At 47.4% G+C, this 19659-nt stretch overlaps 1 protein-coding gene across 14 annotated transcripts in view; it reads left to right on the top strand.

The window, feature by feature from the left end:
- Nucleotides 1-19659, top strand: part of CACNA1A (calcium voltage-gated channel subunit alpha1 A) — a 1308076-nt gene that overhangs the window by 582699 nt on the left and 705718 nt on the right. For all 14 annotated transcript variants that reach the window (XM_086961990.1, XM_086962030.1, XM_086962039.1 and 11 more), the window contains one exon: nucleotides 18176-18248. In XM_086961990.1, coding sequence (XP_086818116.1) covers nucleotides 18176-18248 — 73 coding nt within the window. The remainder of the gene's footprint in view (nucleotides 1-18175; nucleotides 18249-19659) is intronic.

The following is a 19659-nucleotide window of genomic DNA, read 5'->3' as shown; positions in this document are numbered from 1 at the left end:
AAAAGCTCTTGAATGCTGAGAGCAGCGCATGTGCGCTGCTATCGTCAGCTGAGACCTAAAAAAGGAGATGGGGAGGACATATGGTGACTGTGAGAGAGCACTTCTTTAAGGACAAGAACCCACACTCATCCGAGGGTGACATGCTTCATCACTGCGTTCCCTCCTTACACCAAGACCACAAGGTTGCTTATGTGGGCTGCAACTCTCCAATGGAGAGGAGAATTGGTGTTTTCAATCAGACAAGCAAAGTTGAATTCCCTCTGGTATTGACTGAACCAGAAAGATATTTAGGAGTACGGGTCCATTCGGACGCCAATATAGTGATTAGGGAGAACTATGGGAAGGCTGTGCAGCGCTTAACTGATGCAATAGACCATTGGATACGCTTGCCCCTCTCATTGCTAGGCCGCATAGCGCTAATGAAGATGATAGCCCTCCCCAGATTTCTTATTTGATAAAATACCAATATTACTACCAAAATCGGTGTTCCATATGCTGCGCTGGCTCATGATTCGTCTGACCTGAACAGGAAAACAGCAGCGAGTGGGATGGAGCACATTAACTCTCCCATACACGATGTGCGGATTGGATGCCCCTGACGTAGAAAAATATTACAGAGCTGTACAGATTATACCTGCCTATTGCTGGCTTCAGGGGCCGCGGGGCCTCCCCCATCTGCACATGGAACTGGTGGCTGCAGCCCCACTGACACTCCTGCGATTCCTTCTCTCCACGGCCCGACGCAAGCTCCGTGTAATAGACCCTATAGGCAATACGTGTTACCTTCTCCCAAAAACAACACAGGACAACAAATTTCCCTATTGTTCTCACCAAAAATACCTGTGGAATGGTGTACCTGGTGTTCACTGAGTGCCAACAGAGCTGTGGTGCAGGTGTCAAAAACATGCAAGATTGTTTCCAAAATGAATCCCTGAAACCCTGGGGTGAGATTATAAAATGAATACCTGAGGCTACACTGAATGCCACATACAATTGTCACAAAGCACACCAATTGCTACGTACACCGTTAGATACTGACAGACAGAATCACACAAAATAACTCCTTTAACTTACCTGCTACAGGCAACATCCCCAACTCATGGGTTCTCTGTACTTTATCAACTGATATGACACAAGGATGATGCAGCAAGTAGGAAGGCACAGCTAGAATGGCAAACAGTCCTGGGGGTAACATTCACTGACAAACAATGGGCACACTGCTGCTCAACCATAAAGACCATATCGCAAAATGGCAGGCACTGATTGGTGCATTTCAAATACCTTAACAGAGTATACTACACCCCAGCACGCTTACACAGATACGGCTTGCGCAAAGACAGCAGATGTATGAGATGTGGCGTAGAGGTTGCTGGGTTTGGACACTTGGCCTGGTTTTGCCCTTAGATACATAATTACTGGATGAAGGTGATCGCAGACCAGACCTTCAAAGAATAATCAGGCAGCCAGTATCAGAGTCTCAAACATTGGCCCTCTTAGGGATAGACCTTGAGATCCCAAAGCGAGATAGGAGACTTGTGGCGGTGGGACTGCTGCTGGCCAAAAGGCGAGTGGTGATGCGTTGGATGAGGAGCCCTGTCCCGAAGATTGCAGAATGGTACAAAGATGTGACTTTTTGCAATAAAAATGCAGATTCCTACAATGTGCTGATGCCGATTCGCAGTAGACCACGCAACATATGGGCTCCATACAAAGCATATCTACAAAGTAAAATAGGTGCTAGAAGCCAAGGGATAGGTATTGATTGTTAAATGTTCTCAAACTTCGCTTCACAGAGTCTAAAGAAGAGGGCATAAATGACTGTGCGAGCGGAGGGAGGTGACGGGAAATTGGCTGTATAATTAATACTGCACAGAAGTTTGCTTGTGTCACAAAAGATGTACGAATTCCTCTATGTCATGTATATACAAATATATTAAGTATATTTATCAAGCTTGCCAACAACTCCAAATGTTTTATTTCTGGAAAATGACAAAGTAAAAAAAAAAAAATCAGACAAGCAAAGTAAAGGTTCTTAGAGATGGGCAGACCTGTTACAATCACTGACCTGGGAGGTCACCTTTGGGGATTGTGGACTGTTGCAGCCCGAGCGCTGCTCCCCTGTTGTCACCGGACCTACAGACCCTGCTGCCTGCCGCTTCCCGATCACCGCGGCGAGGCGGCAGATCGGGAACTACAATTCCCAGCACCCCTTGCGCCCAGGAAGGCGCGCATCCTGCATCCTGTCCCGCCCCCGGAGGTGCGCTTAAGGCCAGCGCGAGCCCCGGGGGAGCGGGGGACCTGTTACAATCACTGACCTGGGAGGTCACCTTTGGGGATTGTGGACTGTTGCAGCCCGAGCGGGACTGCGCGCGGGCTAAGCCCGGGCAAAGGGCGGGCCCGCTGTGGCCCTCGGAGGCACGAGGAGGACGGGACGGGCCACCCCCCTGTCATTTCTATCGAAGAGGTACTGTGATTCCCCTTACCATTTCTATCGACCCACTTTGGCGATTCGCATCATACCATGTCTATCTGGGAGGAGCTTAATGCCCTGTGTGGAACTAAATATATTCCTGACTTTTTACCCACTATAAGCATAGCCACCAATCCAGACGATGTAAACGCCACCCTGCAGATGTCACCCCTTTGCTCTAATAAACCCCAATCTCCAGCCAAAGCACTACCGGGTGGGCTCAACACTAACAGAAAGAACGATGATGCCATTGTCAACGGGAGCCAGCCAAAACTCAAAAACTATGCTCCAGTCCCTCTCATCCCCACTCCAACCCCAGCTCTGTGTCGGTGGATATGGAGCATGGAAAAATGGAAAACCGCCCATCATCCCCTCAACCAACTTTATTGGCCCAGCTTGAGCATTTATCAACCTCTCTAATTTCACCACTGGTGGCAAAAATTAACGATCTGGGGGACAGGATATCTAGCATTGAACTGATAATTAAAACACACATTCCATCAAGATCCAAACCAGTATTACTAGACCCTCCTATTCCCCTCACTGTCCCGGAAAAACCCAAGCTGAATTCCCGCAGGAATACGCATTATCAAACCATACCGTCTGTACAAACAAACCATATTGAGGCTAAACCTGAACCTGTTAGAATGCCACGAATTAATTAATCTACCCCCTGAAGCCGCCCCTTATGTGACTGTTGTCTCTGGGATCCCACCACTAACTCACGGAAAACTTGAAACACGTCAAGATCTATTACATAAGGCTATGTTTTGGTTACAGACCAATAGACCCCTGCCACCTGACCTAGATGGGGGGATCCTAAGCGTTAGGAGGGTGAGGTGGTTGGGCACTTTGCCAAAAGCCATCCCAGGGGACTTGGTGCTAATTAGATTCAAGCACAGGAAAATAGTCCCTTATTTACGATCCTGCAAGTATAAAGAGGGGGATGGCCCAATTCCGAGCATTCCACCTACCCAGTTACCAAGAACAGCAGTAAAGGACTACAATGTTTGGGGCGGGGGACTCCGCGCATCTAATTGCCCCTAGCTTACTAGCTGCCAATAGATTCGAACCTTCATAGACCACTGCTTGATGATTTTCCCTAGATCCCTACTCCACTAAATTGCACTGAATGTACGATTCTTCCTTATTTCTATATGTGCTTCTTTTGACAGGGAATTGTTCTATATTGATTAGCTGACTTGTTTTATTAATTTAATTATGCTTTTAACAATTGATATGTAATGAAATTTAGATGTATTTTTCTATGCTTTACTGTTGCTTTTATGATTTTAATAAAAAATCGAATAAAGCTAATCTGAATCTGAATCTGAGATGGGCAAAGTGCAAGGAAAAAGTGTGGTCAATAAAACTATCTCCTGGTGGACAAAATTTATACTTTATTCTTGTGTCCCTAGTGGAAAGGGTTAAAACATAAGAGAGGACAGTGGGTTTGGAAAATCTCTTCCCTCTAAATCGTCAACATGTTTCCGCTACTAACCCAATGAAGGGTTCAAAGGCATTCATCAGGACCAAGGTGATAGCGGCACTCTCCAAGTAGAATAGAAACTACCAGACTCACAGGTGGAAACCAGGTGGTTTCAGAGGGGGCCCTCCATGAATCACCAGGTCCACCGTCATACTAAGAAATAAGAACAAGAGATTTATTGAAAGCGCTCACAAAATATGACACCTAACTTGCCAAAAATGCTACAGTTTATAAAATGTGAGCTACTGTTAAAAGATGTGTGTTGTGCCTGACACCAGCCTACACACTAATACTTGTAGAGAAATCCAGTGTAATCTTAAATAGAGCGAGTCAGTTTATTACACTCAAGCTGCCCACACCAGTGAATTGCCCGCTGCCATTGCCTTGCCCCAAGGGTCCCCAATTTTCTCACCCAACACCCTACCTCTGAGAGATTGGTGGTCTATGCCTCCACCTCCTGAGTAAACTCTGGAACATTTCCTACCAGATAGGGTATCCAAAAGGCTGGACACCTTAAGCAAGAAAATGTTTTCTTCCACCTGCCTGGCACTGAACACCGCGTACCTTTTGGGTTGTTACTCCCATTCACTCTGGGATTCAGTTGCGTAGGTCCTGGAGGAGGCTTGGGCCATACTTTACCAAGCTACGATGGATTGGAGTAATGCAGCTAAGTTCACAATCAGATGCCAGCTGGACACAGCCGATTCGCTAGGCAATGCCGTTTCTTCGTCAGTGGCCTTACAGCGCCATGCCTGGCTGAGGATTACTGGTTTTTCAGTGGATGTCCAAGCTTTGTCATGTACATGCCCTTTGATGGCTCCTGTCTCTTCAGAGACAAAGCAGACTCTGCTCTGGAGTGCTTCAAGGATAACCGAGCTCCGGCCAGGTACTTGGGCTTTTCCATGGCCACTTGCCAACCCCAGTTCATCTTTTTGCTCCTTTCATGGCCATTGAAATAATTCCCAATCCGGTCCCTACCTGCTCAACCCCACGACACGCAAGCTTCCCAGCCCTTGCCAGGCAGAGGTTGCCTAAGCCACAGCCCCTGTGGGTTGGGCAGCGAGAGATTGGGCCAGTCCATCACCCCCAGCAGCTGCAGCCTCCAATCCTCTTTAGTTTACTCTCTGACCATCATTGACAACCAGTGGGAGGCAAGATACACCATCACCTGCACCACTGGAGGTTGATAACATCCAGATGTTAGGCTTTCCAGATTGTCCAAAGGGACCTCCCCTTAGTGACCACCCCTCCACCCATGCCACCCACTTGTGGCAGACTGACAGGCGGCCATCTCTCCTTACTCCACCAAGAAGTGAAGGCTCAATTGGCCAAGGTAGCCATAGAGAGGGTGCCGACATCAGAAGTAGGTTGTGGTTGTTATTCCCACTGCATTTTGCCCAAGAAGGACAGAGGCCTTTGTCCTGTACTAGACATGTGCCCTCATAATTCCTCCCTGAAAAGAAGAAATTCAAAATGCTCACACTCGCTCAAGTTCTGTCTGCTCTCGACCCGCAAGACTGGATGGTAGCGTTGGACTTGCAGAATGAATACTTTGATTCCCTTACTGCCTGCCCACAGACTTTACCTGCGGTTTATGCTGGGCCACAAGCACTTTTAGTTTGTTGTGCTCCCTTTTTACCTTACCAACGCCCCTCAGGTGTTTTCCAAGATGATGGTGGTGGTAGCAGCTCATCTGCTGAGATCAGGGGTGCCAGTCTTCCCTCTCTCGATGACTGGTTGTTGATGGCCGGCTCATCCCAGGTAGTCGTCTCTCTCCTCCAGAATATGGCAGATCTCCTGCACTGGCTTGGTTTCACTATCAATGTGCCGGAGTCACAACTGACTCCCTCTCAGACTCTCTCTATCATCCGAGATCTTCTGGACACATTGCAGTTTCGGGCTTATGCTCCCAAACAGTGAGTCCAGGATATTCAGGCTATGATACTGATCTTTTAGCCTCTTTCCTGTATTTTGGTGAGACTGATTCTAAAGGCTGCTGGGCCTTATGGCCTCCTGAAATCTGCTTTTGACACATGCCAGCTAGCATATGCAGGATCTGCAGTGGGACCTAAAGTTCCAGTGGATGCAGCATCAGGGATATCTCTTCAACATGGTCCAGCTCTCGGAGGGTACTGCAAAAGATCTGCAGTGGTGGTATATGAACCTCGATTGGGTGAGCAGCAGACCCCTCCCTACCCCAACCAGATCTGGCGGTAGTGACAGATGCGTCACTCCTGGAATGGGGTAGACGTCTGGCAGGGGTGAAGATCCGAGGCCTCTGGTTTGTGGCATAATCCAGACTCCGCATCAACCTGCTGAAGCTCTAAGCGATCTGGCTTACATTGAAAGCCTTTCTACCCTCCATGAGGAAAAGGCTAGTGCAGATGCCACATAATACACCACGCCATGTAGAACTGCAATTATCAGGGTGCGGTGGGATTGTGGGCTCTTTGTCAAGAGACCTTGCGCCTCTGGACATGGCTGGAACATCAGGGCAAATCCCTGGTGGTTCAACACCTGGCAGGCTCTCTGAACACCAGGGTGGATAAACTCAGCTACTGATACCTAGCGGCTCACAAATGGTGTCTCCATCCGGTGCAAGGTTTCTTTCAGCAGTAGGGATAGCCTTGGTTAGATCGGCTCGTCACCTCTGAGACTGCCCAATGACAGCGGGTTGCACGCTAGATTTTCCAAGGTGGCTTTTGCTCGGATTCTCTTTTTGTCTCAAGTGGAGCTCAGGCTTCTTATACACCTTTCTGCCCATACCACTCCTGCCCAGGCCCAAGTCATCCTTGTGGTTTCAGACTGGGCTCAGAGAGTTTGATATCCCAAACTGTTGAGCATGGTCGTTAGTCCCCTAATATAGGCACTGTGCATGTCACTTCTGGTGCGAACTATGCCACTTGGAGCCGAACAACGCCACCTTCTGGCAAGCAGGGGTACTGCTCATAAAACAATTCCGGATCCAGTCTGATTCCTGGGGATATCTAATGTAAGAAATCTGCAGCTAGATAGAGTCTCTACCAGATAAGGTGCTACCAAAGGTAAGTAACTTGTTCATTTTTGCATCCCAATTCATGTTTGTACATCCCAATTCACTCAATACATCACCAATACTTTTGATTTATGGTAAGTGGATGACACTATTAGTTCAAAGTGTTACCATTTTGGAGTTACTGCAGCTCCAAGATTGTTCACAAAGTGCTAGCAGGTGTAGCAGCTCACCTGCTCAAAAATGCCATATTTGTCTTTCAATACCTGGATGACTGGTTGATCAAGAGCAGCAGTTAGTGAAAGTGCATAGCACACACTCAAAACATCAGGGTGCCTACTTCACAGGCTAGGGTTCACCATCAAATTAAAAAGATTCAAACCTTCAATCTCAGTAGATCAGGCACTTTCTGGGCTGTGTTCTAACTGATGTAAGTGGGAAAGTATGCACCAACGAACAGAAGATGATGACATTCCATTGCCTGCTGCCTCTTTGTAAGACACACCGTCTCCTCACTATAAGAACCATAATGGAACTGCTGAGGATGATGGTCTAGTGCGTAGCAGCGATAATTTAATACACCAGACTACACATTATGACCACTCCAGAAGTGCCTCTCAAGGCAGAAACCACCAGCGAAACATCTTGTGACAGTAACTACCAGACTTCATCACTCTCTGCTTTGGTGGAACAGCAACAATCTGTTGCTTTACAAGCCCTTTCTATACTTCCTTCCGCAAGCAACCCTCACCACCCACACATCCCTTGTAGGGTGGGATGGTCATCTCCATAAAATGAACATATAGGGCACCTTAACCCCTCAGTACCAGGTGTACCACATCTTCTACCATCTCACCCCCAGAGCCTCCTTCAAACCTACTCGGACAAGCCAGTCCTCGTAGAGATGAACAACATCATATCCATGTTTTACATTAATAAACAGGTGGAAATATTCCCCTAGCTCTGCACATTGGCTCAGGAGATATACCACTGGCCCGCTTGGAAAATTAGCCACCTGTTGTATTTGCCTGGTGTGGAGTACAACTTTAGTTCTGTTCAGAGGAACGCATGCTTATTCTGCAAGAGACATGCAAACCAACTACTCCCGCCTGTTACTCAGCTAAATAGAATACATTCATGCACTACTGTGTCTCTAAACAGGTAGATCTTTTTACGGCCTCTAAGAGATTGTCTGCTACATACTACACTTATACAACACCAGCTTTGCCTACACTTGTATATTCTTACACCTAACTGAAGTTGCAGCATATTTACAGAACAGGCAACATTCATCACTTTTCGAAGACCCAGGCAAAAAAATCTTCAAGAAGGGTTTTAAAAATATAATACCTCCAGAATGCCGTTGGTATTGTTTGGAACCTGAATGTGATCCTTACCCGTCTCATTGGACTGCCCTTAGAGCCGCTACACTCATTCAACTCTTGCTCGGAAGCTTGCTTTCTTAGTCGTAGTCAACTTTTTAGACACAATATTGAGCTCCAAGTTCTTGCAATACGGGAGCTGTTTATCCAGATTCACACGGATTCTAACTTGCAAGTTTAAATGGCCAAGACGTTTCTAAATTTTAAACTCTTTAATGCCCACTTAACATTTTTTTCAAATGCTAATATATTAAAAACTACTGAAAGCATTTACACGAAATCAAAAAACACTCTACTTTCATACCTCTTTTGGTTTAAGTCAGTTCAGCTTTTCTTGCTGTAGAGAGAGTAGCAATTCTTAAAGACGCTTAAATGAGAAATGCAAGTTTTTATTAACCCCCACGCCATTTAATTTGTTTTCTCCTGCACTGGTCTGTCTGAAACTTAGCACCTTTCTATCTGGGTGTGTAGAAGTTTGAGTAGATTTGTCAAAGTGCGCCAAAGTTATTGGCAATCTAAATGATGCATTTTCAATGGATAGTGTGTCAAAACTATAACTCCATATCAGGGCCCTGGGCAGTGCTCAATTTGAGCCTGTGGTTACAGGTGCAGTCTGTGAGCACTCAGTTTTGGGGACCTGCATTTATTTTTCCTCAACAGTTAGATTCGCAGCTAGAGGAGAAAAACACAAAAGGGGTAAGGAGGAAGAAACGAAAGATGGAAACACAGTTACAAAGAGAGACAGCAGGAATACAAAAGAACTTGCTGGTGTGTGATAAAGAGACAGGGAGTGTATTGTGGTGTAGTCAAGAGTTGTGAGTTGGAATCAAGGCTACGCACCCTTGTTATTCAGCACCTAGACCTTCAATAGTGCCGGCTGTGGCTTCTGAGCAAAACTTTGGGTCTGTCACTTCTTCCTTCACAAATTAAGGATTGCTTGTATGGTGATTTATTGGTTGAATCACCTTTTTTTTTGTAAACTTTGTTTATTGATTTTCCAACACAAAAAAAAATACAAGAGTTTGGTTTTACGGTTCAGTGAGGCAACACCTGTAACAGTTAGCGTTGATAGTACATGGCAATTAAACATCATAAATTGCAGCAGCGGGCGGTCATCAGAGTGAGTACAATGTCTATCAATCAAGGGGTAGTGCCACATCATTAGTATGCATAGAGAAGGGGTCACGTCACAGCTCTCAGCAAGGGGGTGTAAAAGAGAAACATCTGGTGGTTTTAAGCATATTGACAATGGATAGTGGTGGATCTTGTTAATCGGTAGGATAGGGAATTACATATGTAGCAAAGGAGCATAGTCTGAAGCCACCCAATGGCGATAGTAACTGTATGGATAAACTCAGCACACCCGGACATCATTGCCACTCCGAATACTACTTCCATCCGGGCCCTCATCTCGATCTGTCTGGGCCAGCAGGTAGCTAACCAGGGGACCCCAAATGTCATTAGGCCTACTCGACATCGGGAGTAGTTCAGTAAAAGTTGCGTATTGCTCCTGACAGTGAGTCATATCTGCAAGCCAGTCCTTAAATTTAGGGGCCTGCCACGACCCCATTTACACGCAACGCGCCGTTTTGCAAGAAGCAGTGCAATATCTAAGAATTTCCTGCAGGATTTAGGGATATGTGGTGTATGTCCCAGGATCATTAGCAATGGATTAAGATTTATGGATTCTCCAATCATTGATTCGAGGGCGTTGTGTACCTGCTGCCAGTAGAGGTGAACAGGGGGGCATTCCCAGGCAAGATGTAGAAAACCTGCATGTTCCGCACGGCAGAGTTCACATCTATTGTTATCAGACAGGCGGAACCTGTATTTTTTTACCGGGGTGTAGTATAGTCGCTGCAAAAATTTGTAGTGGATTATCTTGAGTCTACTACTGGCTGATATTAGGGCCGTGAGGTTACAGCAATATAGCCACTGTTCGTCAGTAATCTCAATTGCTAGTTGAGAAGCTCAATGGGATCGAGCAATGGCCTCCGGTCCCGGACTACACGCCCTGATATGGCGGTACATGGCCGACACTAAATGTGAGCCGTCCAGCGAACAAAGCATGAAGTGAAGCGGAGATAGGACCTCAGATTCACTGGGAAAGTCAGGCAGGATGTCCCTCATCCCCTGGCGCAGTCGTAAGTAGTAAAACACATCCAGCGGAGTGCGGTCGTGAGAAGTGAAGAACAGTTCCGCAGTTTTAAACTGGCCCTCTGAGAACAGATCGCCCCAACAGGTGACTCGTAAGCGCTCACAGAGCAATTGGAAGCCACGTTCCTGCAGGAGTACAAGCTTAGGGTGGTACGCCAGCGGCAACCGAGGAGAATATAGCAAGCCGCAGTCCAGTCTCTTAGCTATGGGGCACCAGGCATCTATAGTGCATGTGACAGAAGTATACGGTGTCGTTATGGACGATGTCGGGCAGTAGAGGAGCCCATTGAGGGGAAGAGGGTGCGCAATCCAGTCCTCCACCGCCAATTGAGGCATGAATGGAGTGGGGATCATCCAGTGATAGGCATAGTGCGCTTGAGCACATAAATAGTAAGCCTCAAAGTCGGGCACATCGAACCCCCTTTATCCTATGGCTGAATCAGCATGGACCATCTCAGCCGCGGGCTCTTACCCCCCCAGAAAAGGCGACATAGTTCTGACTTCAATGTTTTAAAGAAAAAAGCCCCCGGATAGTAAGGGATGTTAAGGAAAAAAATAAAGAAATCGGGGTAACACTACCATTTTGATAAGTGACGCCCTGCCAGCCATGGAAAGGGGAAGGGAGATCCAGCGATCCACCAATGCAGAAAGTTTCGTGATTGCCACACCGTAGTTTAAGTGTAAGGTTTCGCCTTTATCCCAGGAAACTTGGATCCCCAGGTACCGTAAATCCGAACGACACCACTCCAGAGGAAAGTCGAGGGGGAAGTCAGCAACCGCATCCGTAAGCGGGTAACATTGCGACTTGGCCCAGTTTATGTGTACACCAGACATTCTCCCGAATATGACAAATTCCCTGAATAAGGTTCCGCTCCGGGTCTTTGACAAATAGCGCCATGTTGTCGGCATATAACGACACATCGATCTGGCGCTGGAAGCAATGAATCGCGCCTTCACGGTGCAGTTGGCGGAGCCTACAGGCAAGGGGCTTGACGGCTATCGCGAACAAAAGTGGGGATAACGGGCATCCCTGTCGGGTGCCCCTGGAAATGGCAATGGAGGGTGAAAGGTGGCCGTTAATCAGGACTTTCGCTGTTGGTTGCGTATACAACAATTGAACCCAAGAGATGAATAATGTTGGTAATCCCATACGCGTTAGAACGGTAAACAAGTATGACCACTCGACCGAGTCGAAGGCCTTGGAGGCATCCAAAAAAAAACGCAGCAACTGGGAGGTCAGGGTGCACCGTGCGGAGCAGGGAAAACAGAGTGCGTAGGTTATGGGAGGTGGAGCAACTGGAGAAAAACCCAGACTGGTCAGGTAAGACAATCCGGGTCATCAGAAGAGACAATCTGGTAGCCAGTACTTTCGCCAGTATTTTAACATCGCAATTCAAGAGCGAGAGCGGGCGATCAGAATCACAAGCGCTAGGGCTCTTGCCAGGTTTTAACAGTGAAGTAATGACAACCTCGCGCATTGAGCAGGGGAGAATACCGTCAGCTAATGATTACTCAAAAACCTCACGGAGAACAGGGGCCATAATGTCTATGTATGCTTTATAAAACTCGGCAGGGATCCCGTCCAGGCCGGGCGCCTTTCCATTTTTAAGTGACATAATAGCATCCTGGATTTCATCTAATTCGAAAGGGGCGGCCAGGAAGGCCCTGTCGCCATCACTGAGCCAGCAGAGAGCCACATCCCCTAGGAAGTCATTATATGGCACATCAGCAGTCACGGCAGTGGTGTACAGTGCCTGATAAACAAAAGCGGAAAGTAGATCATCAGAGTTTCTGACTGTGTGTCCTTGATCGTTTACGACCTCCAGAACCGTATTATGATTGTGCGGGGTGCGCGTCAGCACCGCCAAGGCCTTCCCTGGTCTGTCTCCCTCACAGTATTTCCTAGCCTGCCAGTGTTTACCTTTAAACTTTGCTTCCCTGTTGGCCTCATCCTCGTATCGTGTCAGTTTATCTCTAAACTCTGCGTGGGTGTCGGCACCATTTCCCTCTACCATCCGAGCTTCCAAGTCCTTCAATTCACTTTCGAGTGTACGAATTGTGCGTTGGATGTCGCGCAGAACCCCGAAGCTCTTTGATATGCAATATCGCCTGATCGTCACCTTGAATGCTTCCCAAATATGTTTGACTGAGGCGACAGAGCCCTTGTTTCTAGGAAAGAAAGCGGCAATTTCCTCACCGAGTTCAGTGCGAAACACGGTGTCTAACAGGGCCGCTGGCTGCAACCTCCAGTGTGGCCTAGGGTTGTCCAATCCAGGCACCTGTAGGTGCATCGGGACCGGGCTGTGATCAGAGTATGTCCTCGGGAGGTGCACCACCCCAGTCACCCCTGCACAGATCTCTCTAGACGTAAAAAAGTAGTCCAGTCGTGCCCATGTGCCTGTCAGTGACGTAAAATGTGTGCCTTCCTTCCGGAAAGGGTGCAGATAGCGCCATGTGTCCAACAAACCACCTTCCGAAATTACGCCCTCTAGAGCCTCCCTGGACCTGGGTTTGTAATGCGTCACCCCGTCTGCCCTATCTAGTTGAGGCATCAGTGCTAGGTTAAAGTCTCCCCCCCAAATAACGTGTCGAGACCCTACATCCAGTATTTTGCCCCAAAGTGTGATAAAGAATAAGGGCATGTCCGTGTTAGGTGCATAACAGTTTACTAAAGTGATGGTGTCACGGCCTAGACGTCCCCACATTAGGGCAAAGCGGCCCTTTGTGTCCAGTAGCTCACCACACACATGAAATGGCGCAGTGCGTCTGATCAGGATAGCAACTCCCCTCGCATAGGTGGAGTAAGAAGAGAAAACACGGACATTGTCCCATTTGCTTGCAAAGGTAGTGCGTGTCTGCGATGATAAGTGTGTTTCCTGCAACATGGCAACTTGAACTTGATGGCAGTCTAAGTATGCAATTACATTTCGGTACTTTCGAGCATTGTTAAGACCCCTTATATTCAATGACATACAACTCAATCGTGCATCAGACCCCGGTCCCGCCATAAGATAGGGTACATCATAGAAAAAAAGCATGCCATAGTAGGTTCCACAGAGCTATCTCCTCTCAGGTGATACCGAATACCACAATGGCCAACCAATCGCCCTTCTTCCCCGTTAACCAAAACTCCCTCCCCAAAAGAACTCAGCCCCCCTCCCACTACTGCATCCCAATCATGCCAGCAGCCACCCAACCCCACATCTCCCCTCCCCCCTCCTCCCCACAACTTCCATAACTCGTTCCCATGATTGGGGTGTACCGGTAGGGGAAACAACATCAAGGGCGCACAGTCACTTCTCCCTCCGATAGCCTCCCGTACTGTACCACCCTCGGTGGAGGCCAGGGCAGGGATAGTGGTCCCTGGAATACTTTACCACTGGAGAAGGTAAGTAGTCCCATACTGCAGTAAGGTGTCCGAGCCCTGCCCGAGCATCTCAGGTCAAAGCTCAAACAGTCTGTTCCATAAAGGTCGCTGCGCATCAATTGTCATCTTCCACCAATGGTGGATCGTCCTCGAGGTCTGCATCGCCGTTCCGACCTCCCCCGTGCTTTGGGGATCGCCTTCAAGTAGTCTTCTGCTTTTTGCGGATTCGTGAAAAATCGCTGCTTCCCCTGGTGTGTCACCCTCAGCTTCGCCGGGTAGAGCAGAGCATAGTCCAGCTGGGCCTCACGCAGTTTCTTTTTAACATTCAGGAATTTGCGTCTTTCCTCCTGTACTAGGGGAGTGAAATCAGGATAGATAGAAAATGTGATACCATTGTAGTGCAGGTTCTGTTTGGTTCGAGCTGCTCTCAGTGCGACGTCTCGATCATGATAATTCAACAGGCGGGCGATGATTGGCCTAGGCGGCAGTCCAGGTTTAGGGACTGGGGCCAGCGACCTATGTGCCCTTTCGACAATGAACTGAGGTGAGAAGGTATCTTCACCCACCGACGCTCTGAGGAGTTTCTCCACATACAGTTCCATCCTGCCAGTGTCTGTGGACTCTGGAACGCCCGTGAAGCGTAGGTTGTTGCGCCTGCTACGGGCTTCCAAGTCCTCGTTCTTGGCTGCTATAACTTGTAGTAGATTATCCATGCATATGAGTTGAGATGTGTTGGAGGCGGTGACGTCATTGTTGTCCGAGATCCGTTGTTCCGCTGTCGTGATCCGTTCCTCATGCTGGTCTACTTTATGTACTAGGGCGTCCATCCTGGAGTACATCCTGTCCACTTTCTCCACCACAGTGGCGAAGCCCTGTCGCATCTCCTGAAGCAGACGGTGCATATCAAGCTCTTTAGAGGGAGAGGCAGTGGCAGTAAGGTCTGCGCCACTAGGCCCCGGCTCGGTGGGAGCCGTCTTCAATCCCTTCCGTGTGCCCTCAAAATGTATTTTCGTCTGGCGGTTTTCGGGGCGCACCATCGTGCTTTTGCGCCTCCCACCGGCCGCCGCCCTGGGGCCAACTAATGTAATGGTGAGTGCCTCTAGGCCGAGTAAGGCGCAGTGATACCAGCCAGCTGGTCTCCGAGCAAGGTGCTCTTCCAGGACTATGCCTTGTGTCCAATTGCACTAATAAAGCCACACAGTCTAAAAAGTAGCACTGCGAGTTGCCCAACCAGGTCGCAGGTACAAGGAGAGTGATATAGATCAAGGATTACTTACAGGTTTTCGTCGATATCGACCAGTATCCACATGCATCAAATGCAGGCTATCCCAAATCAGCACCCAACCAGGAGTGTTAGTGACAGCTTGTGTCACAGGTCAGCGGGGGTGGTATGTGGCGCAAGATGCTGGGGCTACAGGTCACTTATGATGCTTTTATGGCAGGCTCCGCTATGTGAGTAACGCCCAGACGTCCCCGGCAGTTTCACTGTCTTGGACCGCAGTGTCCTCACAGGTCGACAGGACAGAGCATCGCAGAGAGCTCACGGTAAGTAGCAGTCACTCGCGCTGTCCCCTCAGTGCCCCCACCAACTCTGTGCTAGCAGATCACAATGTGTGTCCAGGGGTTTGGAGAGCCTGTGATCACCCCAGCGCAGCGCTCACCATAGCAGGATGAAGTGCACACAATTTCCAGCCGTGCACGATTCCCGGCAGGACCGGGAAACACCCCTCGACAGGGCCGCCTGTCACAGCCGCCAGCAGCAATCAAGCCGTTCCGCCGTACCTCCGGAGATCGCCAGGATGACCTCGTTGCCCCCAGCAGTATCCTGCACCTTCGCACAGTCGACGGGGGTCGGGGCAGCAGAGAAGACGTCTCTTGCGGTGGCCACCGCACACATCAAATCCTTCGGGGATCCACAGCACCCCCCTCGGCCAGCTCCGATTATCCCGCCGGATGAAGGCCCCGGTCACAGGCAAGTGTCCGCGGCGACAAGGCAGGGAGGCCCAAAATGTACGAGCCCCCAAACGTCGGGATTCCAAGGGGGACCTCCAGCAGGCAGGGTGAGGGGCTGATCGCCGGGTGGTGAGCAGGGGATACAACAGTCTCCGCAGCAGGGCCCGCACCCGGGGCCCGCCGTCTCGTGGTAACACCGGCCTTGCGTGCCGACCGGTCCCCGGACCTTCAGTCACTCTAGCTCCAGGGGCACTGCGGGCGAATTTTGCAGGATCGTTTTCTCGGTCTCAATCGCCGCCAGTGAACCAATAATTGGACCGATCGTGGACGACCCCACACGGCGCCGATTCAGCCGCTTTAGAGGGACTTTACTCTCCAGTAGAATAGGATAGTTTAAGGATAAATGCTCCAGGGAACAGGAGCCTCACAGTTAGGCGGCCATTCCGTGTGTGCGGCCTCTAGCGCCCCAGGTTGAATCACCTTTATTGTAATTGTAATACAGACGTCCTGTATAAAAACCAATTTCTATTTTCTTTGTTACAGGCCACTTGTGACATCTCTGGCCACCTGTAATAAAGTAATAACGGAACTGCTCAACTGTAAAAAGTTAAAACAATTCAGTTCTGAAGTTAGAATGCTTGCTGCCTGAGTAGTTTTTACAACAAATATCTAACTTCTCTTTGGTGTGTTTACTTTTGCACTACTCATTCTACTTTTATTCTTCATGTTTGTGGGAATGGTGTTAGTGTAACCATAAACTGGCAATATTTGACCAGGAGCTTTCCTTTAAACCTCAGATCCAGGCCATCACAGCCTCCTATTTTGCACTACTAAAACCCTTAGAGAAGACCCTAAAATTCCAGTCCTCACTTACAAAATTATTGTAAGTGAGGACTATTGTAATTATGGTGACTTCTAGATTAGATTATGCAAACTCTTTCTATACAGGGTTCCTGGCTGACCTTGTTTACAAGCAACAGATGGTCCAGAATGTGGCTGCAAGATAGATTCTTGAATCTGCCTATTTCAAGGCTTTACACAACACTTTCAGAGCACTCCATAATAAGAGCCCTGTCTACCTGATTGACAGGATCGGAAAATATGTGCCTTCAAGATCTTTACGATTGGCCAATCAGGGCCTTTAATTTATCCCCAGAATTCGAAGAACCAGAAGAGGCGGTCGCCCCTTCTGTTCTCCTTCCTTGTGTGAAAGCTCTAGGAAGAGCTTGTGGTAGCTTTGAGAAAGTCTGCCTCTGAAGACTATTTTTAAAAAGGTCTTTAGATAGCCACTGGATGAGGTTGAGTCATTTGTGGGTAATCACAGGATACTTCTTAGGAAGCAGGTGTTTGCGCTCAGCAAATCGCAATCATTTATTCATATAAGGATTAAAGTACCCTCGACCATACGTTACAAGGATATTGCAAATCAACATGAAGTTACATAATCTTATAAAAGAACTATGCCTTTAGCCTCATTCCTCTATATGGTCACAGAATGTTTCAGTGACTTGCAATATCCTTATAGCATACGTCAGGGAATTCTTTATTCCCTATATAATAATACATTGTTTCTTATTTAGAGCACTTAATACTGTAGTGTTGCCATTTCTAAGCACTGTAAATATTACATACATACAAATACTTTATTTCGAGTAAAAAGATCAAAGCACAGAAAAAATAAAAGCTAGATACAAAATACATAAATAAAAACTAACCAGCTGTTGACAGAGAGGGAAATACTGAAGTTAACATGTACCAACGGATAAAAGCATTAATATTAAAGATAAAAAGAAGCAAATCTTCCTACAGACTAAAAGCAGCAATCTAAGAATTAATGATCTGCTAAATTGATCTTACCATGACATATAAAAGCATTAAGTCCAAGTTGGCTTTGGGGATACAAATACAAAGCCAGTGACCCCATCAGTAGATACCATATGCGGTATTTAGTGACATCATCCCCTCATCCACATCATTTTATTGGCACTTGGTACGCCTAATCCAGAAGGCGATAAGACAATTTGCCACACCAAATACATGGCGTTTACTAGTACTTGTTCTCAGAATTCTAAAGGTAACCAATCAACTTCTGGTGCCTAGTTTCTTTCAGAGGGGCACTGTAATTAATAGTGTTAGCATAGCTCAGGTTGATGGACTATTCATTTGAGCTGACATAGATCCTTAAACTCACATAAGAGAAAAGACACAAATAGTAAGGGACAAAGCTGAACCCTTCTCTCTTGTTGATATTTTGGTTGTGCACAAGAACTTGCCTACAGGGGGAACTCTAAAAGGTACACATATGGAAAAGGGACAGTTTGGGTGTCGTGCATCTCTGACTCTTGCCTGTCTTTTGTATTTGTAGGTTCAATTTTGATGATGGAACTCCTCCCACGAACTTTGACACCTTCCCAGCAGCAATAATGACTGTTTTCCAGGTAAGGTGACTCGGTGCCTCTGATTCAGCTCGGATAATCCTACAGATGCGGTGATGAAGACGTGGGCAATGCACAGCAAGGAATAAAGGAATGGATGGCACAAGGCAGAATGTAGAATTGGGCAGTATCAGTGCAGCACAGAACCAGGGCATGAGCCAGATGGGGTGTATCAAGAACAACATGAAAAGGGGAATTTCCAGTCTTTAAGAGGACCCGAAAGGGTTCCAGCAGCAAGTAGAGAGCGCCCACGGAACAGCTCGAGATTCTCAAGTTATTTATTCACTTATTTATTTTCAAAGAAAAATATAACACATTTTAAATTGCTCAGTAAGACATACATTATTTCATAAATAAGAATCAAAGAATGGTACAACATCAGCCCAGGGACACAAAGAGCCATACAAATTGGCACACAAATCACTCATTCATTCTATCAAACACTGACTCATTCCCAAACCGTAAACAGTCATACCCAACTCAATCTGCTACCACATGTAAAACACTGAAAGCGAAAATAGGAATGGGCTGCACAAGGCAGAATGTAGAATTGGGCAGTATCAGTGCAGCACAGAACCAGGGCATGAGCCAGATGGGGTGTATCACAGAGGGAGGGCACGGATACAATCAAGCAGAGCACTAAATGATGGCAACGGCAGAGCTTGGCAGAGGACAGAATGAGCTATGGGGTAAGAAATGGCATACCAAAGAATGAAAGGCTGTGCAAAGCAGCATAGAATGAGAGCATGGGCAGAACATCGAATGAAACAGTATGCAGAGCTCTATACAACGAGGAGAAGAACTGAAAGGGTAGTTTGAGGATACAGAAGGGCAGACAACAGAATTAAAGAATGGTCAGGGCGGGATAGTGTTTGAACTGCGGCATAGCTATTGCAGCAGACACTTGGGGCATTGGAAGATTACCACATAATGAAGGCATGTACATCCTAGGGCATAGCATAGAGGGAAGGGATGGGCAGGTGCAGAGACTGATACAAGGGGCCCAGGGGAATAATGGGATGCTGAGCTCAATTTTTGTCAATTAGAGCCATTCAACTTTGTTGTCCTAAGTCCCACTTTACTTACTTGACTATTATACTCAAAACTGAGCATCAATTATTCTCGTTTAGCACTTGGCACTCATGATGGTAAGGCAGAGTGGTCTAGAGCGCACTCAAAAAGGCTGAAGATTGAGACCTCACAAGTGACAATAACATTATTCAGTGATGTGTCAATCCAACCCTTGATTTTACTTCACAGTGCAAAACGACTTTATTCTACTCAGAGGTAAGTCCTACATATGAAAATGCAAGTGGCATATAAGCGTAAAGTGCAATGTAAAACAGGATTCCCTTGCGACGATTACCAAAGCATCTTACAAAGGCAGACTTCCACCGGGTTTTCATCAGAACTA

This window comes from Lissotriton vulgaris, chromosome 1_1, assembly GCF_964263255.1.
Source record: "Lissotriton vulgaris chromosome 1_1, aLisVul1.2, whole genome shotgun sequence".
In the NCBI taxonomy this organism is placed as follows: Eukaryota; Metazoa; Chordata; class Amphibia; order Caudata; family Salamandridae; genus Lissotriton; species Lissotriton vulgaris.
The sequence above is the reverse complement of the archived record's forward strand: the minus strand, read 5'-3'. Positions and strand labels throughout refer to the sequence as shown.